Source organism: Poecile atricapillus, chromosome 15 (genome assembly GCF_030490865.1).
Source record: "Poecile atricapillus isolate bPoeAtr1 chromosome 15, bPoeAtr1.hap1, whole genome shotgun sequence".
Lineage (NCBI taxonomy): Eukaryota > Metazoa > Chordata > Aves > Passeriformes > Paridae > Poecile > Poecile atricapillus.
This window is the reverse complement of record NC_081263.1, coordinates 3,077,381-3,103,741: the sequence shown is the minus strand read 5'-3', so window position 1 is coordinate 3,103,741 and position 26,361 is coordinate 3,077,381. Positions and strand designations below refer to the sequence as shown.

At 50.5% G+C, this 26,361-nt stretch overlaps 1 protein-coding gene across 3 annotated transcripts in view; it reads left to right on the top strand.

The window, feature by feature from the left end:
* Positions 1–727: 727 nt before the first annotated feature.
* PMEPA1 (prostate transmembrane protein, androgen induced 1) overlaps positions 728–26,361 on the top strand; it is a 45,595-nt gene continuing 19,961 nt past the window's right edge. For 2 of the 3 annotated variants that reach the window (XM_058850683.1, XM_058850682.1), the window contains exons 1-2: positions 728–1,273; positions 16,261–16,299. In XM_058850683.1, the coding sequence (XP_058706666.1) occupies positions 1,171–1,273; positions 16,261–16,299 (142 nt within the window). In that variant the 5' untranslated portion in view covers positions 728–1,170. The remainder of the gene's footprint in view (positions 1,274–16,260; positions 16,300–26,361) is intronic. The other variant, XM_058850684.1, reaches the window with a different exon arrangement.

The following is a 26,361-nucleotide window of genomic DNA, read 5'->3' as shown; positions in this document are numbered from 1 at the left end:
GTGCAAAAGCTCTGCCAGGTCCTGCTGGAGGCTGGGGGTGCCACTGGACCCACTTGGCTGGGCTCAGTGCAGGTGGTACTGTGAAGATGCGCAGGGGGTGGGTGGTGCAATAAATATGACTGGAACATCTCGGATGAGGAAAGGCTGAGAGAGCAGGGTCTGCTCGGACTCAAGAAGGGACATCTGAGAGGGGACCTCATCAATGTGTGTAAATATCTAAAGGAAGGGTGCCAGGAAGATGGACCAGGCTCTGCTCTGCGGTGCTGAGCACAGCACAAGATGCTACAAAACTGATGGCCAGGAATTTCCAGCAGAACATGAGGAAGAACTTTGTTCCTGTGCAGGTGAACGAACACGGAACAGATTGCCCGGAGAGGGTGTGGAGTCTCCCTCGCTGGAGATATTCCAGAAGTCTTCCGGACACAATCCTGTGCCCTGTGCTCTGGGATGACCCTGCCTGAGCCGGGAGGAGGGACACCAGGTGACCCACGGTGGTCCCTGGAGTCTGACCCGCTCTGCGCTCCCGGGGGTCCCGCGACCCCGGCAGCCGCTGCCCCGTCCGGGGGGAGCCGCACCGAGCGCTCCCCCAGCCCCGGTCCCGGCGGCGGCGCGGGGAAGGGAAGGGAAGGGAAGGGAAGGGAAGGGAAGGGAAGGGAAGGGAAGGGAAGGGAAGGGAAGGGAAGGGAAGGGAAGGGAAGGGCAGTCCCCGTCTGGCGCTGACGTCACGGTCCCGCCCGCGGCGGCGGCGGCGCGGCCGCGTCCCCGTGGCCGTGAATGAGCGCGGGGGGCGGGAGCGGAGCGGAGCGGGAGCGGGCGGGCCGCGCTCCCACCGCGCTCCCACCGCGCCGCGCCCCACAAAAGTGCGGGGCTGCCGCGGCCGGGCCCAGCGCTGCCGCTTCCCGGGCCGGAGGGGCGCGGAGCAGCCGCGGGGCCGAGCGGAGCCGCTGCCGGGGGCGCTGCGCCGCGCCGGGGTTTTTTATTTCCAATTTCTGATCGCAGCTGCATTTCCCTCCCTCCGCCCCCCCGCGCCGAGGAGGAGCCCCGGCTTTATGTGGTGCTGCCCGGGGAGCGCTCGGCGGCCGGGAAGTTCTTTGTGTCGCCGTCGCCTTCCCCCTTTTTTTTTTTTTTTTTTTTTTTTTTTTTTTTTTTTTTTTTGGTGTGTGTGTTTAAATGTATAACTTCATGGGGCTGAACAGCACGGCCGTAGCTATTCAGCCCAATGTGTCCTGCACATGCAACTGCAAAAGGTCTTTGTTCCAGAGCATGGAGATCAGTAAGTACCCGTCCTGCTGCTCCGGGGGAGGGTGCGGGAGGTGCCCGGGCTGCGGGGGTGCCCGGCGGCCCCGCCGCGGGCGGGGAAGTTCCCGCGGGGGCTCCCGGCGGCTGCCGGGACCCTTGGCTGCGATGCGCGTTCCTCCCGGAGTGCTTATCCTCCCCGCTGCGTGCGATCCCCCCTCTCTCATCTGTTGCCGCTGGGATGTCGGTGCGGGTGTGACACGGCGCGGGCCGGGCTGGCGGAGCTGCCCGGGATCAGCCTCCCCCGGCCGCTCCCCGCCGGCACCGGGGCTGAGATCCCCGCTCTTCCCCATCGCGGCTCCATCACCGCCCGCGTCTCGCCCTCTCCCCGCCGTGCCCCGGTGCTCCTGCCCCGCGCCTTCCCCTCCTGCGGGGGTGATGCTCGGGGACCCCCGAGCCTCCTCCGGGGCTCTGCGCTACCCCCGTGTAAATCACCGTCCCCTCGCTACCGGACACCCCAGCAGGGCTTGTGTTTGGAAACCGGTTCTCCCCGTCTCCAGCCTCTCGGGGCTTTTTGTTCCGATGGGCGATTTGGCTTTTTTCATTAATATTTTTCAACCCTCGCAGAGTAGCAGTGAGGGCAGTGCCTGACCTAAATATCCACCACTTCTCTATGTGCTCTTTCCCTCTTGGAAATGAAGTGCACGGAGGTGAGAGAGAAGGAATATCACTGGTGAAGGGAGAGGAATGAGTTGGGTTCTTGGGCAGTTTTAAGCAAATGGTATTTTCTGTAAAGGGAAGGTTTTCAAGGCATCCCAGACCGGGAGGATTGTCAGGATTGTACCCTGCTTAGCACCTTATTCAGTGCCATGAAATCCAAACGCTGCACAGACTAATGCAAAATGGCCCAAAAGGAAAACTTGGGAAAGAGTCTGGATTTTGCATATATTCCTGGCACTGCGACGGGGCAGGCTGGCGCTCAGTGCGTGCAGGGAGAGCCAGCTGAGCTGTGCCTGTTTCTGCTAGCACAGGATCTGCCCCGTTACCTCCAGCGGGGCTGCAGAGCATCTGTCCCTTGGTATTTTGGATGGCTTTTGTCCAGTGTCATCTGTCTTCTCCAGCTTCATCCTTGTTTAATTCAGGTGTCTGAGTCCCGGAGAAGGTCTGCAGGCATTTGTATACCGGGTACTAAAATGTGTTCATTCTGAATTTTAGCATAAACCATACCCTTTGTACTGTATGCACTTTTAATCTTGATTTAATCTCATTCATGTTCAGACAAAACTAAGCTGGATTTGCCTGATTTTATTAACACTACCGGTACTGAATAGACCATTATTCTTCCCTGACTTTAACAGGCCGGGCTAGATGTGCATACCAATAGCAGTGTATAAATAATGAAGATACAGTTCTTTTTTGTGTCAGCCAATTGCTGAACATAAACTGTGTCCCACAGAATCCCAAGGATGAGAGACTTTATGTCTGATCAAGGCTCATGGTTATGATAAAAGTTGTGAATTAAAATGTGTAATGTCTTTTGAAGAAAAATCTTCTATTCCAGTCTAACTCTTGGCATGAGGTTTTGTTGGAACAACTCAGGCTTTTAATTTCACTCCCTGACTTTTCAGAAATAGCATAGTTTATCATTTTCCCCCCCATTTTTGTCAGCATGTGAAAGGCTTGGTAAGAGGCAGGTGCTGCTTATGGATGGGGTGTGTGAGAGACAGGGAGCAGTGAATTACACCGGAGGAGACCTTGCCTGGATTCGGATGGATGCTGTGGGAGCCTCATGCCTGATGCTCCCGAGGTCCTTCCCTGACTTGTCCCCTGGCCTCTCTGGACTCTGGGCTCCTGACACTCAGTTCCCATTAGCTCCTGGGAGCCTTGGGCTGAGCTCCCTTATTGCTGCCCTTCCTTATTTCATGCTGGGGTAGGTTTCTTATCACTAATGTTATTATTTATTTCCTGCTGATGGCGGGCAGCGTTCATTCACCTCTGTGCTACAGGAGAGCTTTGGTGGCACTACAGGGGCTGTTACCTGATCGCTTCCTCCACCTGGCTCCAGTGGAAAGGGCAGAGCTGATAAATAATAAGAGAGATAAATTCATTCTACAGCGTTTTTCCTCCTCCAGTGGCTTGATTTTGTGTATCTTTCTGATACGACTTAAAGGGAACCTCAGAGCAGCTACCAACAGATGCTCCTTAATTTTTCAGCCAAAATGTTCAGTTACCAGGCAGGAATGCCTCAGGAAAGCGGCACGGTGAGGAACACGAAACTCCGCTGGTTTACAACCCTCTAAATAGGTTAACTGTCCAAGCGATGCCCAAACCCCTTTTCCTCGCAGGCTTTATTCCGTATGGCGGCTGCGGCGCTGCGGTGGAGGAAGCAGCTGGTTTCTGTGTGTGGCGCTCCCAGATTAGGATTATAAAAGGGTTTTTTTGGGGGCGGGGGCGCGAGTCTCGCCGGGCTGGAGTGCCAATATGCCGGGCGGTGCTAAGCAGCCAGACGTCTGCAGCAGTGGGCTCTAATCGCCTCGGCTGGGTGAAGGAGGTCAGGGGTGAGCGGAGTGGCGGAAGAAGCTGTAAATAACTAATTATTTGGCACGGGCAGCGGAGCGAGGCTCCGTGCCTGCCTCCCCACCTGCCCGCTCCGGCCATCCTGCGGGCACCTGGGCATCCCTGCAGCTCTCTCCGCGCTGGGCGGCTCTCGGCAGGGGCTTTGCTCGTGCAGACACTTTGTTCGTGTGCAGAAGTGTTATCCGAGGCGTTTGGGATTTTTTGGGAGGTGTTTTTGCGTCTCCAGGAGTCGAGGCCGATGCCCCCAACTGCAGCACCGTGTCCGGCTGGACCGCGCGAACCCAGAGCGAGAGCAGGTTCCTGTCCAAGCCAAGACTTCCAGGTTTTCACATTCTTTGCTTTAATAACAAACCAAATGCATATGGCTCAACCAGGGATCACATCTCCTTTCCACTTTCACACTGCTTTTCTGACAAATGCATTTCTTTCCCGACACTCTGTCATTGGCACTTACGGTTTATTCCAGGGCAGGGTGGATAAGAACCGTGTGCTTCTTTATTTCCCCCCCAAAGTTTTCCTCGTGGAGGGAAGCCAGAGCTGCTCCCAGCATTTCAGCAAGCCCAAAAGTGCTTGCACAGAGGATGTTCAGTTGTGGCATCTCAGTTTGACCTCAGCCAAAGCGGGGAGTTCCCTGTGTCTGGCTCTGGGCGGTGTGTCTGTGACAAGCTCTGCTTTTTGCTGAGATCAGCGTCCCAAGGTACGATCCTGGAGGAGCTGAGCACGGGTGGCTTTTGCTTATGGTGGCTCAAGAGCTGTCTGTGTGTGCCTTTGGTCATCTCAGGGGACTCAGACACTCTGCAGCCCCAGCCCTGTGTGTCCCCTGTCTCATACCCTCAGCCTGGACAGCACAGGGGTCTTTATTAAAATTACAGTTTATTTTGTGCCCTCAGGTAGTGATTTTAATCTTAGTGTTTTGTAATTGATGTCAAATGGGAGAATGAAAAGACGCAGAGAGGGAAATGCAGGGAAAACAGTCAAACTTTGGTTTTCTTTTTCCTGTGGGTGAACACCTGCATTGTGCTGTGCTGCACAGCGGGACTGGCACACGGCACCAGAGGTGATCCTGTATAATCGGAGGTGATCATTTATAATGCCAAGTGGAGGCAAGACATGGTTCATTCTTCCTTTTCAGGCAGTGTCAGGGTGTTTTCAGAGGAGGGTGTTTGCTGCAGTAAGTCCTGTTACCTTCTGGCATGGAGGCATCCTGCACCCCCGAGTGTTTGCTTCTGTAGGGTGTTTTTGGATCCTGCTTGTGAGAACACCAGAACTGAAGGGTGTGTGGGGATTAGCAACCATATTCTTTTCCTTAAAGCCAGGAATTCCCGAGGTAGGATCTGGGATTTCTAAATTTTTGAGATATTGAATTAGCTGCTACCACTGCTTCCTTTGCAAATGGGGAGAAGAGCACCCAAAATTACATGTTTTTTTATTTGCTGTTGCTCACCAAATGTACTAATAATTTTAGATTTCCCAGGATGAAGTTGGTGGTTTGATAAATCCAGTTTTAGAATGAATTTGTAAACCCAAATTTTAAGTGGAGAGACATGAGGAGACCTTTCCAAGGGAAGTGCCAAACTACATGGTGTCACTAAGAGAGGGTAATTACAATCCAGCTCCTTTCCTGAGTAACTCAGTGTACAGTCATGTCTGTCAGTGTTGTTTCATTCAGGTAGCAGCAGCCGTCAGAATTTGCTAAGCCTAATTAGTGAAAATAAAGGTCATTTATTTGCAGTGTCGTCTCATGTGAAAACTGCCAACCAGTTTGCTTCCTGGAGGAAGATCCCGTACTGGTGTGTGGTTTGTCTTATCAGATCCCTCCTGTTCTCTGGTACACGGTGCATCTGTTCCTGGCGGGTTTCATCAAAGGGATGAAGCCTGGCTGGAGAGCTGCTGAGCAGAGAGGTGCAAGGGCCACTTCGCTGCAATTAAGTGGAAACTTCCTTCACGCCGTGAGCACGCTCCCAGACGTCCATAAAGCACAGGAATCATTGGTGTCAACGGGGATGTTTTTATGCAGTGTTCTTCCTGTCTGGCTGAATTGCTGGGTGATTATTTTATAACTATTTTGGGTGACAGGAGGTAGGTCACTCGGGCAGGTCCCAGGTGAGGAAGTGCATCCCAGACCTGCTCGGTCTGCGAGCGGCGTGGCCGAGTCCAGCACCAGGAGGAACAGCCAGGAATTCTGTGGTAGCAGGACCTGACCCCTCATCTCCATCTTCCAGAAGTGATCAGTGGCTGCTGTGTTGCTGCTTCCTTGTGCAGGGAATGCAGTAGTGGTCTGGAAGCTCCTCCAGGAGCGATGGGTGAGTGCAGGGTGTAGGGGAGCAGGGCAAGGGCAATCCCAGCGCTGAGCATGGGAGCAGCTCCCTGAGTGCCAGCACCTGGAACCAGTGTGAGAGCTGGAGAAACCCTGCACACACCCTTCTGAGAGCTGGAGAGGCTCTGCACACATGCTCCACCAAGGGCTGTCAAGTTTTCAATCCTTGAGGAGGTCTCGGGGTACTGTGTGTGTGCACGCAGGCATAAACACATCCATGAAACTTAATTTAGTAATACAGGAAAGTGGCTCCAAATGAACTGGTTAATGAAGTAGTTGGTAACCAGAGAAAGGAGTTTTGGGGTTTGGGCTTTTTTGATTGTTTTTGTTTTTGTTTGTTTTTTTAAGGCAGATAAATTTCAGTTGTAAGAATTTATCATTCAAATCAGAGGATTTGGGGAGCTATTGAGAGTAAAGAGAGCTTTGATGATTTGGCAAGAAATACTGCTTCTAAGGCAGCACTTTGATCTGCATTTTAAATGCTTCTTTGTAATGACAGTTTCACAATTTCTTTTCTCATTTTGAGTCAGTTTTGCAGAGGTATGTTTTGAGAGAAAATAGTAACAGCACACATTATTCTTGTTGGCTTTGGAGCCAGCTAGAACTTGTAGCTCATCCCAGATCTTTTGGCTACTGTGGTAAATTTATGACTGCACCAAAAAGGAAATTAGTAAAGATGTTAAATATTATCAAAGCTTTGCAAATCTTCTGAAATCTCTCCGGTGTGAAAACTAAACTTGAATTAGCATTTCTGCTGCGGCGTGTTGAACAGTGTTTATCCAAGCATCCACCTAATACTGCAGGTTCCTGATTTAGCTGTTTTTTTCCCTTCTGAAGGACACGCTACTGTTTAGCACATGCATCCTTTTAGTCATGCCTTGCACCTGAAACCTTGGCTCTAATGACTCCAGCTTTCTAAAGACAACCCTACTGGGAACCTTTTTCCTTCCCTTCTGTCTACAGCACCTCCTCAGATAAACTCTTGTTGGAGGGAGAAGGTCGTTGGTGCCTGCATGTTCTTATACGAGAAAGCTTGTTGCATTAATTCATGTAGCATGGAGTGGGGTAGGAATTTGGAATGTTTGTTAAGGTTTTAATTTAAGTTTTCTATGGCATCTTGATTCCAGTTTGCAGAGAGGTTTATACCTCTCATTGGAAATCAACAGCCTCAAGCTTGAGAACAAATAAGCAGGTTTTCCCAAATTGGTTTGGAGATGTGTGGCAGCTCTTCTGCTGCTGGTTTTGGCCTCTCCTGTGGCTCTGATGAGCTGTACCAGGCTGGCAGCTCTCTGCTTGTGGAGCAGGTGTGTAAAACAGGACACACATTTCATTTGCAAGGTAAATTTGCCCAGGAAGTTGGGTCTTCAGTACATGCAGAGGGTACTGGTAGGCCGTAGATAAAGAGTGCTGTGTGTACATTTGACTTGCATCCCTCCCAGACTGTCAGTGACTGTGCTCAGTGGGGCGTTATCCCTGTTTTTGGATCTCTTTGGTACAGGGTGCTGATTTGGAGCATGTGGCTCTGAGACATGTCAGTCATCCATCCCACTCAGAGATGGTACAACCAGGGCACTGTCTGTGTTCAGGCTCAGGTTGGCATCAAGTCCACCTTCACTTTTAGCTTGTTTTTAACTAAATGCTGCTTTTTCACTGCGTACAGCGAGGTAGCAGTGCTAAAGCTGTAATTCCTCAGTGTCTCCTTTTTCTCCAGGTAGTCAAACTTGCCATTTCTCACTGATGCAGGACTAGGCTAATGCTCCATTTAGAAGAGGGTGTGTTTTTCGCTGTGTGTGGTGTGTGTGTTCGCATGTCCCAGACTGTGGTGTTACATAAAGACACCTTGCACATCTTTGGAAACTTGCCTCACAAGTTGTCAGTGTTGGTGGATGTCCACAGTGCTTTCAAGTGGTTCACACATTTGTGTTTGGTGTATTCAGTCTCGCACATCTCTTTAATAAAGTGCCTCAGACTGGGTAATTTTTCACTTGCAGTATACATTGAAAAACGTGCAGTTAGAAAGGCAAGTGCTTCTGCACATGGTGGTTCTCTGAACCATTCCTGAGACCCTGCTGATGCCTGCAGAGCTGAGGGATTGTGCCTGTGATGGTTTGTGCTCTTCAGCAGGTGCAACAGGATTTCCCACATTTGCAAACTTGGCCCAAGCAACCCAGCAAAGCAGAATTTAGCCTTGGCAAATGAAAACTGATTAACCCCCAGGCTTGGAGCGTACCAAGGATGAAAAAAGTTACTGGCACAAAAATCAAGGCTACTTTTCAAAGAATATGTGCAAGACATGGCTTGGGGATTTTTTTCCATCTCTTCATTCTGTCCAATATGTAAAGTAGCTGGTTTGTTACTCTAACCCCCTACAAATGATTGTCAGTAATAATTCTGTAAAACTGTGAATCAACTCTGCATGACTTTGTGCAAATAGACTGAGTAATTTCTTTGTTCTTTTCTTCTTACTTTGTAATTGGAGTCTGTAAAAGCCCAAAGGTTTGGTCTTGTGGAAAGCATGATTCATTTATTGGTGTCTGTGCCGACTAGTTATCTTTCAGTAATTCCAGAGTGCTGCTACAAGCCAAGAGTGATTCATACATGGCTAAGTGCACAAACAAATGGGGTCATGGCCATCTGCAGAAACTTTTCTAATCTATTTATGGTATCGGAGAAAGAAGTGGGTGTATTAAGGATGATGGAATAGGTGTCAATTACATTAGTGACTATAACTGGTTAAGTAACGCTCACCATTACTCAAAACCACATCTGCTCCTTGCTAAAGATCACAACAGCAGGTCCTGTTTAAATGTTAATGCAGGTCTGATACGAGAGATGGATTGAGTGTCTAGCCTGCCTCCTGAGGAGCTCTCCATCCTCACAGCTCTTCTGCTTTCCTTGAGATTCAGACAGGGATCAGGAACTTGCACTGGGAATATCTGTATCTAAGTCCATCTCTGCTGTTGCAGACCTTGGTCATTGTAAGCTTTACACACGGAATTTGGCCTTATACTTGTGTTGATGTTCAGGGTAGGGTTTGTCATTGGCACACCAGGCAGAACGGCTGTGCTGCATCTCACAGTGCTGGTCAGGTGGTCAGTTTTCCCTCAAATGCATCTTCAGCGGTGTAAAATCTTGAGGGGAACATGACCAGCATCTTATAAGGTGGCCTTTCTCTACTTCTGTCCCTTTTTACTGGTTGTGAGAATTAATTCTGCCTTTGTGACTCCAATAACAAAACATCCCTGGCTGCAGCTTTGTCAGAGCTGTGCTCTGGTCAGGCTTTAGGCTTTTACTAATGGCAGACCATTTGTTCCTGCCCTGCTCAGGGATGGAGGAGCCAGGCCCAGGGCTGGAGTTGGTTGTGAGGAAGAGAGAGCTTGGGACCAGTGATAGGAAAGAGCAGGGCAAGAAGCACTCCAGAGGTCTATGGTTGGGGGTCTCTGGGGGGCTCCCTCTGGCCCCCTGACTGCCAGAGCCTGCCTGCTCGTCAGCCTTGGGTGCTGCAGCTGCTTTTGCACCTGAGATACGTGTACCCAACGAGATCTTGCCCTTGCAGAGCATGGAGGGGTCTCACAGTGCGTTAGAAGCGTCCCACACCCTCAGGATGGATGAGTGTTACTCACGATGGGGTTTGGAAGTGGCCATGGCCTTGTCTCCCGAGCCCTGGGAGATCCTTACAGTCACTGCTAAGTTTTTGATTTCAGAGGACTTGATTAGAACACAGAGCTCACAGACTCCAGTTTTTGTGAACTGAATTTAAGCATCAGCACTGGCCAAAAATATGGCAGAATTTGGCAATACATTGTTGTTGTCCTTTCACTGATGTTTTGAGCACTGTGTTCTGCTGCACCCTCACTGCACGTGCTCCCATGAAGGGACACAAGGCCTGGCTGACTCCCTGTGAGTTCTCTGTGGAGGGGGAAGTGACCCAGACTTTTGCCCAAAGGACTGATGAGCCTCTCCTGATGTCTGAGCAGCTTTTTTCTCCTGCCCTTGCTTTACTTAAGTCAACAGATTGTGTAAGCCACATGCGAGATTTACCTGCAGGGCAAGTGGGAGAGAAGCAGTGCCATTTGGATGAATTCCCAAGAGACATCTAACCACTGAGTGTTCAGACTCACATTTCCAAGCCCAAGTCCTAAAACAGTCCTGAGTCTGCTCGTCGCCTCTTCCATCCGTGGCTTTGGCTGCTGAGGATGAGTCCCAGGGAATTTGCCGGCTGCAGCCGCTGGCTGGCAGCTCCCCTGCGGGCTGGGCTCTGTGCTGAGCAAGCTTGGAAATTCTCCCCCTTAGTGGTTTCTGTTTAATGTTATGATTAATGTCGTTGTTTCTTACAAAAACAGAAGATCCCCCCAAAGCAGAGCAGATCCCCGCGCTGCCCACACCCTCCCGCGCCGTTTCCCACGGTGCTCAGGGTACATGGGGCTCACCCTTGCAGCCCTGAGCTCTCTTCACGGGGTGGAACCCACAGCTCAGCAGCTGAAACGAGCCAGGGTTGGGCTTGTCCTTGGTGCCTGGTCCAGGCCTGAAACCAGGCTGGATTTCCTTGTGCTCTTCCCAGGTGTTGGTGCAGTGAGACCTCGAGTCAGTGGTTGTCGGTGTCCCCTGCGCTGGCTTGGCTGCAAGGGCTCACTGAGGGCAGATGTCTTTCCTGGAGGAGCAAGTCCTGCTCTTTCTGTGTTGTTTTCATTATTTCCACCATTATTCCGCTTTACCAAGGGTGGTCTCTTGGCTTCAATACCTCAGAATAGCATATACAGATTAGGCTGTTCATCACTGAGCTCTGAAAGTACCTTGGCCTGCTAGGTGCTCTCTTTAGGACACTGAAGGAACAACGATTGATGGGCACTTGCTTCACACAATTCAGGGGAAAATTATCTTAAATTGCAATTATTTCCTACGTAATAAGCAGGAATCTCATTTTTGTCGTTACCCTTACATTACTGTAATGGGACTTTGCTTGAATGGGAAGATGTGTTTTCAGATTCAGCATTTCCCTCTCCAACTGCTCAGACACACTCAAGGTGTGTAACATTTAATGATACTGATCACTGGTGTGTAATGCAATCAGGGTTTATGTTTCTCTAATGTGACTTATTCATAGCAGTATATACACACTGCACCTTCCTCAGCTTTTTCTGGGAATGCAGGTGCTGGCTGTCCTGTCAGCTGATGAGCCAGAGATGGGCTCAAAAACAAGGGGAGGGGGCAGAAATCTCTGATGGGGGTCCTGTGTGACGTGCAGAACAAACTGCAGTGTTACAAACACGTTCTTTCCTGCTGATAGCTTTTAATCCTCATTGTCTCATGGGTTTTCTTGATAAATACACTTCTCAGCCTCCACTGAGTTGCCATCCAGGCCTGAATTGGAAGGAACAATAAACATAATGGACAGGCTCAATTTAATAGATTTCGCTATGAGCTATTTATTAGTGCAGCTTTTTTAAAAAATAAGGAAAAAGAGATGACTGCATTTATTTACTTGAAGTGCAGACAGCAGCTCTTGGAAATCCAAGGGAAGCGTGCCTGAGTGGGCTCAGTTCAGCTGGTGACTGTGGAATGAGGGATGGATCCATCCTGCTGCGGAGCACCGGCTGGTCTGGAATGGGTTAACAGTGCATGCAGATGTTCAGGAATTCCTCTTTTGACTTGACCGTGGGGTTTTGCTGCTCTTCAGAGCACAAGTGCACTCCAATCACAGCAGGTTCATGGGTTTGGAGATGCCTTTCATCCTCTCCTGTTCTTGCTGCGTGCTCGGGAAGGGATCACGCCGTATCTTGCAGCCATGTGTCTTCCTTGGTTGCGTTCCTAGAGATTTGCAGACCCACATAAAGCATCCATTAAATTAAGCAGAATGGCCTTTAGAAAGCTACGTTTCAAGTGGCAGAAATGCTTTATGTAACGTAGGGGTATGTGAGGGGACCTAAATACAAGCTTAAATTGGCTGCTACGAAAATAGGTATAATTGGGTTTTTGCACAGTGATTTTACAGCTTCTGAGTTTAATGTCCTGATGAAATTCTGCATCCAGTCCACGTGCAGCCGAGGAGATGGGGGTTGAGGAGCCTGAGTAATGGGAGTTGTTCTAGGAACAGCCTTGCCCTCGATTGCAAAACTGGACATACCTGTCATTTGCTGTGTCTGAGAGGTGTCTGGGGTGGTGATTCCCTCTCACCTGTATTTGCCCTTCGGTCTCTCCCCTCAGCCGCCCCGTGTCAGGGGAAGGGGCATCTCCAACCGTGCTTGTAACTGCTTGCAGGTGAAAAATGCAGCTGTACCCTCCTAACTGGGCACGTGCCAAGAGCTGCAGCTTTGTTTTCCAGCCAGATCAATGCAGTTCGTTTAAGTCGTTGGGTAATTTAGTAGCTGGAGGCACTTCTGTGGGCTTGGCATGAGAGTGACTGCTTCACTTCCCCCCTTGGGAAGGCTGGGAAGGGTTTCCCTCTGAACCCAGGCTTCCCCAGCTGCATCTGGGCACAGGTGATGCTGTGGGGTCCTTGCCCAGCCATTCTGGGACCAGGAGCCTCAGGAAGTGGAGGATATCACATTTTGACCTTGCATCCTCATATTAGTCCCAATGGTTTTTCCTGCTTTATTATTTAAAGCCTTTCCGTTCTTCTGTCTGGGGAGACAGGGTATTGGCTCTCCTGGGTAAAGACTGACCCATCCTCTTTCAGAAAGCTTGTCCCAAAGCAGGTTTTCTTCCTGGAATTCAAGGTGCCTTCAAATCCTGTTGGCAGGAATTGGAAGAATAATTTTTTTTATTTGGTCTACCTTCAACGAGTTAGGCCTGAGACCTGGTTTCCTTTCTAGCTTACTAAGGTCTTGCAAGGATGAAAAAAACTGTTGCTTTCCTTGGAATCTCTTAGCCAAGGCATGGGAAGAAAGCCTGGTACTGACGGGGTGGAAAAAGCTCAGATAGTATTTGCTGCTTCTTTGAAATGATCCCTTTTTAATTGTCTAAACAGTGTTTCAAAGAAAATCTCTGCTCTTCTCTATCTTCTTCCAGCATTATAATTTTATATAATCACTTTTCTTTCTCTAAAAGAATAGAGCGTGATTTTTTTTTTTTTTTCAGAAGGGAGAAGGGATAAATTCCAGATGTTGCTGGGATACACTTTTTGCCTGTGTTTAATGTTTAGTGGCTTTCAGTAAATATGCTCTAAGAGGTGGGGCTGATGTTTTTATTCCAGGACAAATCATCTACAACAAATCCCATCTGCCCATGAAGGGAGAGCGTCTCTTGGGTGTGACCTGGTGGGGTTAGAGCTGATTCTGCCAGAGACTGAGGCTGGCCCAGGTGTTCCTGTGGGGTCTTTGCCCTTGGTCACTCATGGTCTTCACGCTTTCCTTCCCAAACCACTGCTGAGCTCCTGCTCCATGAGCACGGGGCTCGGATCCCTGCCATGGGAGTGGGCACTTCTGCTCTAAACTGGCCATGGGAATTTTTGGGAGCAGCTCTGCTGTGCAGGCAGCCCTGGCTGGGTGAGGGCTGTCATGTCCTCTGTGCTGTCCCACATGGGATGCTCGGTTTAGCGAGACTCCCCTGGCAAGCCAGGCTTTTTGGTGCTGGTGTTGCAGCCCAGCAAAGAACATCTGTGTGTCCTGCAGCGGTGTGGGGCTGGATCCAGAAGATCCAGAAGCTGGGCTCTGCAGATGGCAGCCCTTTTCCCTCATTTCTTGCCTTTTCAGTGCATGCCACGCTTGTCCCTGCTCTGCAGCCTTGCAGGCTGAAGCAGCAGTGATTTTCCAGCAGGTGCTGCACAGAGGCGTTGTGGGACCAACACGGCAGCTCCGTTCCCTGTTTCATGTTTTCACCTGTTTAGGCAAAGTACATCCCTGCTTTGTTGGCAGCCTGTTGGGTTGCACAAACAGTGTAAGACAAAACCACGAGCAGGTGTTGGTCCAGCCAGGGTAATTACTGGTTCTCTGCTGGTAGGCAGAGAGCCTGAGCCACCCTTCCCATGGAGCTGTCTGGCAGCACTGCGGCTGCAGAAGGGCTCCGGGCTCGGCTCAGCCACTCCCTGGAGCTCTTCCCTGCTGCCGATTGCATAAAAAAAGTTTATGCATATAAGGAGGGAGGGAGGAGAGCTGAGGGTGGCTCTGGTCAGGTTTAAAGCACCGACTTTATGTGCCAATTCTTATTTGCATTTAAAAAGTTGGCAAATGCGTGGCTGAACCTAAAGGGCAGATGTGAGGATGGGAGAGGCAGGCTTGCTAAGAGAGAGGGGAGAAGCAGCATCCCAAAATCTTGCCTGACTTCAGAGGGTTCAGGCTGGTTTCTCCCACACAGCCCAGACCATGGCCAAAGATCTTGGATGAGACATGATGGGAGCTCATGTCCACACACACACAGGGTGTCACGCTGTGTCACCTGGGCTGTGCAGCAGGGAGGGGACAGACATTGCTTTCTACCCTCTTGGAAGTTTAGCCAGAGAAGAGCTGATCCTGATCCAGCCAGCTGCATGCACAGGGTTTCTTTTTCTGAACCTTTACATTTCCTTTGGACTCCCACCCTTTTGGGTCTCCCAAGCCATTTTGGCATCCCCTTTTTCTCAGACTCTACATTTTACTTTTGGGACTCCCACCCTTTTTGGCCTCCAGTCTTTTGGCCTTTCACTCCTTTTCAACCTCCCACCCCTTTTCAGGCTTTGTGCAGTGAGCTGGCTGAGCAGGAGGAGGAGGATGAGGTCCAAGCTTGTTGCCACACGTTGGTGTTTGGCTCGGCAGAATTCCTTTCTTCCCTTTCTTGTCACGCTCGGTGTTGGTGCCCGTTCCAGCAGGGTGGTGGTGCTGCACATGGGCCTGGAGGCTCTTGGCTGCCTGTGGGCATTCAGGTGACACCTGATGTGTGCAGGCCCACTTCTGAACACCCACATGTGAAGCATCTAAATCATCCTGACTTCACATCAGTGAGCCCAGCCTGCGACCCCTCGTTATTTAGCTGCTGCAGTAACTGACAGGGATGCTCTGCTCCTGAATCTTTTCCTGGGACTAAAAAATTGCTTTTCTCTGTCCTCCCAGGTACATGGAAAGTAACTTTTTAAAGCTTTATTTGAGAGCAGTGATGTGCTGATACATTCCCTTGAGCCTGCCAGTCTGCTCTCTTGCAGCAGAGGCAGGAGCAGTGTGAGGAGCGGGCGGTGTGTCCGTGGCCTCAGCGTGCTGTGTCTGGCAGCCACAGCCTCCCTTGCTCTCAGGTTAAAGGCCACTTTTATAGGCCAGTAGGACTCCTTCCGATCAGACTGTAGTAATTAGTACCAATTAACCATTATCAGTGACAGACAGTTCTTACAGGCTTCATAAAAGAGTCCTGTGCACACGTGTTTCTCTGGCGAGCATCCTGCGGGATGCAGAGCTCCCACCCAGCCCAGAATGTCTCAGTTTGCCAGGCACTGGGAAGGATCCATGTCCCGTAATCCTTTCAGTGTTACAGGCAGTCACACATTGAGGGCTGAGAGAGAAGCCATGAGTTGTCTTTTGTTGCAAACTTTTTGCTGCTTTGCTGTTCTCACTTGAAAATACATCTGCTGGGCATTGCTCCAGGGGTGTTGTGCAAGATTTTGCTGTGGCTCTTCATTTCCAGCACTCCACAGTGCTGTGGGCATGGGGTGTCAGCAGACCCTGAGCTTTCACCAGGCTCAGCAGCGTGTGGGGCTTAGCTCTGTGTGTTTGCAGTGGAGACAGTGTGTGATAAACAGTCCACCAGTGCCTTGAAGTGCAGAGTGCCGCCCTGGGCCATGGACAGGCAGTCTGGCACTGTTGGATGTGGCAGGGAGGTCTCTGGGGTGGGCTGAGCGATCCCAGAAACTTCACAAACCTCTGTGAAGCTTTGGCATTGCTGTCAGGTGAGATCAGGAGAGCAGTCCTGAGGAGGAAGCAGGGCAGAGAGGAACAGGACCTTGTGTGACCTTGTCTGGTGTGGGAAGAGCATGTGGGGTCATTAGGCAGGAGTGGTGGCACCTCTGGTGGTGCTGGCCCTGTGGAGATGGTGGGAGAAGGTGTCTGCTGGCCAGGGGGAGCTCTGCCAGGACGAGTCCCCAGGAGGGGAGCTGGGGTGTGTGTGCAGCCATTCGGACATGGCTCCCATCACTGACGGATCCTTTCTGTTTTTCTTTCAAATGTCTCCAGGCACTGAATGTTTAGGTCGCACCTTTCCAGGTAAACTGGGTAAGTGAAGTATTTCAAGAGTTGCCAAGATGTAATTTCGAAGGCTGATTGCATGATTGCAGCTGCTGTGCCGTAAACACCCCGGTTACTGCTCCAGGAACGGGTGGGACATTGCCAGCCCCCAGAGCAGCAGGTACCTGCTCTCCTGCTGCACAGGGGGATGCAGTGGTGTCTTCAGAGGCTGACTCTGCAAACCTGCTGGTTTTTGTCTAGCCATATCTGGCTGCACTTTGGTAATCCTGGATGGGATTTCTTTTTCTTCTGTTGTTCAGTGTAGAAACATGTACAAAAGCTGAGTGTCATTTTAAGCACCAGTACTCTTTCGTTTGCTGCTACTCTGGCAAACTAATGAGCAGTGTTACTTTGAGGAAAGAGGCTTTATTCTATGAAAGTAGTTGGCATCCTGAAACTTTTTTAAGCCATGGGATGTGGGACTTCTGCTGAGTGTGGTCAGAGATGCCCATGTTCAGCACAGACAAAACCAGGTGTTGGAAGCCCTGTTAAACCAGGCTCCTGGATCTGAGCTGAACCTGTTTGCAAAAGAGTCTTTAAAAATACACTGTTATAATGTTTATGGGTCTGTCTCTCAGTTTAGAACTGAGTTTATGACAGTACCTCAAAACTAAGGTGTATTTGCTGAAATATGATGTCCCAAGCCTGCTGGAGAAGAATCAGCTAAATAAATTGTTAACAAGTGGTGAATGAATGATTTTAATAAATTGCAAATCAATTGCTATAGAGCTTGGAAAGTCAATAGAGCTTATGACCTTGGCTTATAACCACACTCAGATCCTTAATATGCTTATAATGCCTACAAATCATTCATTAGGCTTTTATCAAGCATCAATTAGTAGAAGTCATAATCTAAAATAAGAGGAAAAAAAGAATTATTTCAGTTCCTTTATTTCGAGCCTGGTGGCACAATTTGGCTGCACAGCAGGATAGTCCTTGCTTATGCAGAAAAGCTGTGAGACACCACCGGTCCCCCGGCAGCGTTATCGTGGTGCAGGCATCAGGCAGGGGAACCACGGGAGCCTGAGGCTGGGATCAGCCCCAGAGCTGGGACACTCACACCGGCCCGTAGGGAAACTGTCCTGCAGCAATCAATGGTTTATTTACATTTATTTTATATTAATGCCCTAAGATCTCAGCAGATCAGGCGGGCAAAGGGAGCCACGGTGTCCCAGTGCTCTGAGCAGCTGCTTGGGGCGTTTTCGCTCCAGCAAGAGGTGTTTGGCTGTTGCTCCATGGCTGTAAAACTCACACCCGTTTTCTTGTGCTGTGATTTGGGAAAGTGTGTGAGCGGGGATGTGTTTGAGCTGTGCTGCTCTTCCTGCTTTCCCTGGCCTTCCCATTTTGTGTGTGTGTGTGTTTGTGCCTCAGGGAGGCAGGCAGAGATGCAAGTGAAAACATGCGGTTTTCTTAGAATATAAATAACAGAAAATTAAGTATAATTTTTGTTTGTTGTAGAGTCATTCCCTGCAGTCTCCAGTTGTTTGCTCCTTTGCTGCACTCCTGTACTCTTTGTGTTTTTTTCATCTTACCAGATGGATACTATTTGGAGTGTGCTGCAGGACACTTTAGTGATCTTGCTGCGGGGTTAATTGTGCACCCAGTGAAGAGCTGTGCCTGCAGACACCAGTGCATGCCCGGGCTTCTGAAAGCCCGGCCTGCCAGACGGGGCTGCCTCTATCAGACGGCTTTTTGCCTCGCCTTTGTTGTCTGGGTCCTTGTCTGCAGCTCCAGCCTGGGCCGGCATTCCCAGACATCGCCACCTCCACCACCCGCGTCCTCCCGGAGCGTCCTGGTGCTGCCTGCAGAGCCAGAACCCTGGGGAGAGATACCTGTGCCCATCTCAGAGAGATACCTGTGCCCATCCCAGAGAGATACCTGTGCCCATCTCAGAGAGATACCCATACCCATCCCAGAGAGATACCTGTGCCCATCTCAGAGAGATACCTGTGCCCATCTCAGAGAGATACCTGTGCCCATCCCAGAGAGATACCTGTGCCCATCTCAGAGAGATACCTGTGCCCATCCCAAAGAGATACCTGTGCCCATCCCAGAGAGATACCCGTGCCCATCCCAGAGAGATACCCATACCCATCCCAGAGAGATACCCATACCCATCCCAGAGAGATACCCATACCCATCCCAGAGAGATACCTGTGCCCATCCCAGAGAGATACCTGTGCCCATCCCAGAGAGATACCTGTGCCCATCCCAGAGAGATACCCATACCCATCCCAGAGAGATACCTGTGCCCATCCCAGAGAGATACCCGTGCCCATCCCAGAGAGATACCTGTGCCCATCCCAGAGAGATACTTGTGCCCATCTCAGAGAGATACCTGTGCCCATCCCAGAGAGATACCCATACCCATCCCAGAGAGATACCTGTGCCCATCCCAGAGAGATACCCGTGCCCATCCCAGAGAGATACCCGTGCCCATCCCAGAGAGATACTTGTGCCCATCTCAGAGAGATACCTGTGCCCATCCCAGAGAGATACCTGTGCCCATCCCAGAGAGATACCCGTGCCCATCCCAGAGAGATACCTGTGCCCATCCCAGAGAGATACCTGTGCCCATCCCAGAGAGATACCTGTGCCCATCTCAGAGAGATACCCGTGCCCATCCCAGAGAGATACCTGTGCCCATCCCAGAGAGATACCCGTGCCCATCCCAGAGGGATGCCCATGCCCATCCCAGAGGGATACCCGTGCCCATCCCTGTGCCACCTGGGATAAAACCCTGTACGTGGTGGGTCAGAACACCAAACCTGGGCAGGGAGCTGCACTACCTCCTGCAAGGGAGGCTTGGCTTTCTCTGGGCTTTTTTTCCTGGGTTTTTAAGGTATTGCACCATTTCCCTGGTAACTCCTGGGTGTCTGTGGATGTCAGACACTTGGATTCCTGTAAATGACTTGTGGATCCCTCTCCTGCCTGTTGAGAGGGAACAGTTTGGTTGAGCTGCAGCCTCTGCCCAGATTTGTGCACTGGGGCATGGTCAGGCACCACTGTGTCCCCTCCATGGGGAGTAAAAGAAGAGGTGCTGCAGTTTCTGGTGGATTTTGTGTCAGCTCTCCTGCTTCTCACAGAGGGTGGCTTGGAAATCAGTACAGAGGGGGAAGGAGAGAATGCGCTCAACAAACGGCTATTCATCTTACTTAGGAGGAGATTGAACTCTGTAAAATCAAAGGGCAGGGTGAAGGGTTTGCACCAAGCAAAATTCACATAGCTAAACATGTAAGTACATGAAAATGTGTGCTTTCTTAAAAGTTTGGGTGAATTCTGAGAGAAGCTGGGTCATGCCGTGCATTCACTGTGTTGCTCCCATGTGAAAATGCCAACATACACCATTCTTTATTTATTGTTGTGGGTTTGGGCATTTTGTTATATTAGTCTTAAATGCGTTTGTTTCCATAGCTGCGCACTGCTGATAAATTCCCAGTGTGGGATCTCTCACTCTCCTTGTGTATGTGCACCAAAAATAAATCCCAGGCAGTTGTCAGGAGATGAGCTGCTGCCATGGCAGGTGCCAGGCTGTGAGGAAGTTCTGGCTGGACCCTGCTGAGGCTGCAGGTATGTGGCATCTTGCTCTGGTGCCACCATCCAGTGTCCTGCCACAGCTCCTGGCTCTGTTGGTGCCTCAGTAGTCCCAGGGACCTGGAGCACCTGGGGAAGGAGTTGCCGCAGCACTGGAGATGTTTTGGAGATGGGGTAGGAAGCAACCGAGGCAAGAGAAGAAGAAAGTCCTCATCCCTCACCTTTTTGTTGTGTAAGGTGTGGATGTGGTGAGGTGTGCTGGTGAAGGATTGGCATCTGGTGGCTAGCAGGATGCTGAAACTCCTCTCTTGCTCTGAATTCATTGTATTCCCCATCAGCTGTTGATTTATCACCTCTCATCAGAAGGAGGTGGGGATTTAATAGCTGTTTAAACGATCTGGGTTGTTGGGTCTGGTTTTGTTTGGTCTCAGGCTGTAACTCCAGAGCTCCAGCCTGGAGCTGGCAGGAGTGGGGGGTTCCCTGCAGCAGCCTGAGGTGGCTGCTGGCTGTGCCCAGGGTTGCAGGTCCCATGTGCAGCGGTGCCACTGGTCCAGTGTCACTGATGCCCAGGGTGCCACCGTGGGTCACACTGGTTTTACATCTGTACTGCTGGGCTGGAGCACATCTTCCAGGTATTTACCTTCAGGAACAGTGGAACTAAAGGGTTTTGTTTTGCCCAGAGCTCTGATCTGTGGGTTCCCAGGTTTGTGTGCAGCCCCACTCTGTGCTGGGTGTGCTCGGGGCAGCTGCTGCTCCTGCTGCCTGTGCTGGCATGGTCAGGGCATGGTCAGGGCATGGGATCACCCCAAAACCTCATCCTGAGGGCACATGGGGGTGGTTGGCCAGGAGTGCCTACCCTCACTGCTCTGCCAGGGGTGTCCTTAACCCCCCTGAATGCTCTCTCTCTTTTAATGCATCTTTTTAAGTACTGGGTAGTACTGTTTTCTTTCTGGCAGAGACGAACGAGGGCTTTTAATAGGTCTTTTATTTTCTCTTCGTGCAGTTCCCTGGCAGTAACCTGCCATTAGCTCCAGCATTTATTTAGGTTTATGTTTGTATTTTTATGTGTGGGGAGCTCAACACTGGGAAGCCAAGGGGTTTGATCAGGGTCACACAAAAAATACGTGTTAAAGCCGGGATTTTGTCTTTTTCTGAGTGTCGAGCTGACCTCTAGGTTTGGCAGAGAGGGAACGTCTTGGTTTGTCCCCTTTTGACTGAGCCGGACAGAGAAAGCAGAAAATAAAGGCTCTGTGGAAGGAAGCATATATTTTTTCTTTGCTCTTTCCTGCTGGCAATCTGCACGGGGCTGGAATTGCAGGATCCCTGCGTTCAGGAGCCTGAGGATGCTGCGTGCGAAACACACGGAGGCAAAGCCGGGAAACGCGGGGCTGGCGATCTGACGGCTTCCTTCACCTCCACGGGTTCCAGCTGTGCAGGGAAGTGGAAGCAGTCGTGCAAACCCTTCCAGCCGTGTTGTGGGGAGGCAGGGTGGGCTGTGCGGGCCCCCTCCCCCGGCTGCAGCGGTTCGGGCGCTGCCGCAGCTGCGGCCGCCTCGCTGCTCCTGCCCCGCAGCGCCTCCGAGCCCGCCCTGTCTGAGCAGCCCCAGTGTGCCCGAGCACAATGCTCCCTTCACTCCCCGGCAGACTGCAGGTCTAGACGCTCTCCCTGCCTTTTGTTGTCAGGGTCACAGGTTAGGGAGCGTTCCCAGCTCCTTTTCCCTCCGCTGATCAGGGATGGCTCCCCGCGTCCCTGCGCCGGGGCTCCCCTCCGGAGGGAGTCACCCCGCTGGCCAAACACACGCAGACTTCAAATTATTGTGGCAGCTCCCAGAAAGAAATGTGCTTTTGAAAGGCAGTCGGGATCACCCCCACTCCAGTTCTTGCCGGCACAGATGCTCAGCTGACACCAGCTAAATAGAAACCTTTTAGCCCTTGCCAGTAAGTCTGGAGCAAACTGCCAAAAAGCATTGAGGACCAAGACACAAAACGAAGTCAGGCCCGAGCAAAGTACTTGCAAATGAAGGATGGAACTGATGGGTTCTGTCTCTTGATTTTTAGCACATGAGGTGCTTCAGTCTCAGGATTGTTTTTTGGTTTTTTTTTTCTAAATACAATGGTGGCATTTTAAAGGTTTTCAGCAGATATAAAGCAAGGAAGTCCCCTAGCAACAAAGGGAAGGTTTTTCCCTTAATGTGGGCTTTTTTAACGTGAAGCATTTGTGAAATTTTCCTTCCCCCTTAAAGACAAGTTTAGAGAAGGAGACATTTTTAGTGGCTTTTAAGCATGTTTAGAGATGGGACTGTGATGTTGTCCCTGTCCCAGCCCATCCTTGTCAGCCTTGCCCTGGCCAGGAGGTGCCTCTGGGCTGCAGCTCCTTGTCTGGAGGAGGGATGTGCAGAGGGGGGAATGGTTTGATAAAGAAGTTGGGAACAACTTTTTTCTTTTTCCTGGCAAGAAGACATAACAAAAAATTGGCAGGTTCATGCTTTTTAATATTGAATTAAAATCTATTAAATAGTCACAGAGAGCCAAAACCTGGAATTGCTGTTAGGCACCGCTTCTTGGTAAAGTGAAATGCTCCTGGATCTGGCTCACTTCTGCATTTTGTGTGTGTGTGCATGTGTATCGTGTGAAGAATGAGTCTGTGAAGCTCAAATAGAGGTTTTAAATAGAAATAATGCTGGCAGCTCTTTCTCCCTGAATCCAGGGCTATTATATGTCTGGCTCTTGCCAATGTGAGTTGCAGAGGAAGTTCATGTGAACTCCATGGCTGATTTGACAGCTGCACAGCCACAGTGGGTTCAAAGCCCATGCACTGTTGAGCAGAAGTGATGACATTTTTTGGTGTTTCTTCTTTTCAGAGGGTGAGGGCAGACCAAGAGAGCCCCAGTCCTGGCACATGCAGGGATGGGCATGTTGAGCAGTGGTGGCCCAACTCCTTCCCCAAAGCTTTAGCTGTGGTCCCGGATGCTTCCACGCTCAGGGGGATGTCACTGCTTTGTGCTGCCTGGGGGACACGAGGGGGACACAGATCATCCTGCTGGCAGTGGTGGACACCACAGAGCCCCCAGACCTGTCCCTCTCACCCCTGTGAATCCTCATGCACCTGTGTGCAGTGGGAGCAGTTTGGGGTTAATTCCTCTGCAAACCCGCAGTGCAGTGAATGATGCTGCTTGTATGGGGCGTGGGGGGAAATAATGTTAAATTAAACTCTCCGTAAAGGAAGAAAAGCATCCAGCCCCATTCTTTACTGCTCATTTTAGTAATTTCTTCCAGATAACCTACACATCTGTGTCAGTGCAATTAAAGCAGAAATTCTGTCTAATGAACAGTTGTAGCCCTTGGGCTATTGCGGAATGAACAATGAAGTTGGAAACAGTCTTACTAAAATAATAATTAAGAAACAAGGGTTGGGAGACAGAGGGAGGTGCAGATGAGGTGGTGGTGGGATGCTATAGGGTGAGGAGCAGAGAAGAACTGAATTCAAGCTGGTTCTGGACTTCCAGGGGTGACTCCCACCGTGACCCTCCCCTGTAGAAGGGACTGGGCAGTGAGGTTGGAGCAGGGGCTGGGCACAGGGTCATGCCAGGGCCATGTGGTCGTGCCATGTCACAACAAAACAGTCTCAGGCCAGTCTTGCCCTGGGAATTGTTGGCTCAGGGATGGCTGTGGCCTGGCCCTGTCACGGGCAGCGTTTGCCCTCCCCTTCAGCAGATCAGCGATTTCGCCTGTGTGTTTTATTTTGAGGTTTTTTGGTTCTTCAACAATTGATGAAGCTCAGAGAGGAAGGAGAGTGTTTCTTTTGTTAGACAGGATTATATTTTGTTTTGCTTTTCCCAGAAAACTGTCCTTTCTCAGTAAAAAAAACAACACTCAGCACACCCACATAGTTTGCTTTAACTTTCTTTTCTTTTTTGCATTCCTGAGGACTGGGACTGAGCAGGCTCAACTGTGTAAGTGATGGGGACTGGCCAGTTTTTCTCATGTGATACAGTTTATTCTTTTGTTTTGAGGTAAATAAAAACAAAAAAATTCTTTTTTCAGTGTTGTTAACCCTTGGGGTTTTAATAGTGTTTCTCCACAAGTCATCATTTTATGCAAATAAATCAGTTAGAACTTGGAGCTAGATTTTTCAAACTTAATACACTTCTATTTAGAAATGCATGTGCTGCAGAAAACTACTGACATCTCAGATTAATAAAATAAATTTTTTTAAAAAATAGCAAATGCCATAAAAAAAGAGGCCAGACAAATCCCACTGGAATGATACATTGGAATGATTTTAGTGGGATTTATATCTATGAGCTGTGGGGGTTTTGTGGGGTTTTTTTTCCTTTTGAAATGGTTGTGAACCAGAGTGATTACTTATCATTTTCATTTTAACTCCGTCTGACAAATCGTTTTAGATGGAGAAAGCAATACTGCGTCTTTAAATGGCTACTCTGTCAGCGCATCTTGCAGGGCTTTAAATGCCCTTTGTTATCGCAGTCTAGACAGGACGCAGGCGGAATATTTGATATGTTATAAGGCAGAGATGTGACAAGGTTGAATTAATTTACTGGCTTATTTAAAGCTGAATTTCAAAACATTTTTCCTTACAAACTTGTCTTTTTCTCTCTCTATCCTATATATATATTTTTTTTTTTCGAAGTTCGTGCAGTACGTTTCAACTGTTTAGACTGGGAGAGGAGACATTGGCTTACTGCAGCCTGCAGTACTTTAATTGCCCTTTTTATGACTGTCTAGACATCATGCAGATGCATGTTTGTGGTGAGAAGACATTTCCCCCTCTGGTTATACGATAGTCTGAAACCTTTACATTCCCTATCTCCTTACCCCCTCTGCCTTGGAATGCGCTTTACTCCCTCCATCCCCGAAAAATCACTTTTTCCCTCAGTTTTATTTTAAGAAGGACACTTGGGCCCCCGTTTTCCTGCTCTTTTCCACATGCTGGTGTGCAAGCGCTTCTCGGGGCTGGAGGTGTGAGGAGGGGATGGCTCTGGGGTGTCCCCGCACCGGGGGTGTCCCCGCACCGGGGGTGTCCCCGCTGCCCTGTCCCCGCCGTGGCTGCGGGTCCCCCGTAGGAGCGAACACATCGGCGGGAGTTTTAGTTATGCAAATCGATGCATTAATTAACCCCGTTGCTATAGCTACTGCTTTATTGTTAAATGCAGTGAAAAGGGGACAGGCTGTGTCCGTGGATAATCCTCCCGTCGGTGCTGTGCCCTCTCCCGCCCTGCGCCCGATGCGGGGCAGCTGCTGCATCCCTCATCCCGCATCCCTCATCCCGAATCCTGCATCACGCATCCCGAATCCCGCATCCCGAATCCCGCATCCCGAATCCCGAATCCTGCATCCCGAATCCCGCATCCCTCATCCCGCATCCCGAATCCCGAATCCCGAATCCCGAATCCCGCATCCCGAATCCTGCATCCCGCATCCCGTATTCCGCATCCCGCATCCCGAATCCGCATCCCGCATCCCAAATCCTGCATCCCTCATCCCGCATCCTGCATCCCGCATCCCGACGGGCAGGTGGCGGGGCAGGGCCGGCCCCACAGCGGCCAGGATGGGCCAGCCGGGGCTCCATCGCCTCCCCCCGAGCCCATTGTGGGGGTTAACCCGGGGGTCGGCTCCCCGCAGCCCCCCTGCCCCGTGTGTCTGGGGATGGGACGGGGGAGCGGGACAGTGGGGCTGCAGCAGGGATACAGATGGGCCGGGATGGGCCGAGAAGGGGCAGAGCACCCTGGGATGGGGATGCTCGGGGAGGGCAGGGATCCCTGGGATGGGGATGCTCAGGGAGAGCAGGGATCCCCAGGATGGGGATTGGGTTTTTTGCGGAGGGCAGGGAAGCCCAGGATGAGGATGCTCAGGGAAGCCCAGAATATGAGGATGCTCAGGAAGGACAGGTGACCCCAGCCCTGTTCTTGGCCCCAAACCCCATCTGTGCCTGGCCTTCTCTTTGTGTGCATCCTAAAACCTGCACATGCAGAACTCCCCAATGAAACAGACTTCCCAGCAGATCTGCTGTGGGAGTTAAAACCTTTCTCAGGCTGTTGCTGCAGCTGAGGTGGAAGTAAATTTATTACCTTTAATTTTGTCAGATTTGGGGCGGTTGTACTCACCTCCCCCATTCACTCTGGTGTGTGTGTATATATATATATATATAAATATAATTTTTTTTCACATCTCTGTGAGAGTGTGCACATGCATTCGCTCCCATCTGGTGGTAGCGACCAGTTCAGACCAGTTCAAGAGCTGAACTTGAATCCTGCAGTGACCAGACACAATGTGCCTTGTCTGGGCATTTGCATGCATTTTGCATATTTTTTCCCTGCAATGCATAATTTTGCCTATAACTTAAGATTGTCCTTGTTCCCTGGGAGTAGCTTGCCTTGTGAAAGGTCACTCCTCTGGCGAGCGGGAGCTGCAGAGTGGCACAGCTGATAACGGCGCTTGGGAAGAGGCAGGGCAGGGAGTGTTCCCTGTTTTTTGGCCCTGGACCGTGCTGAGGAAA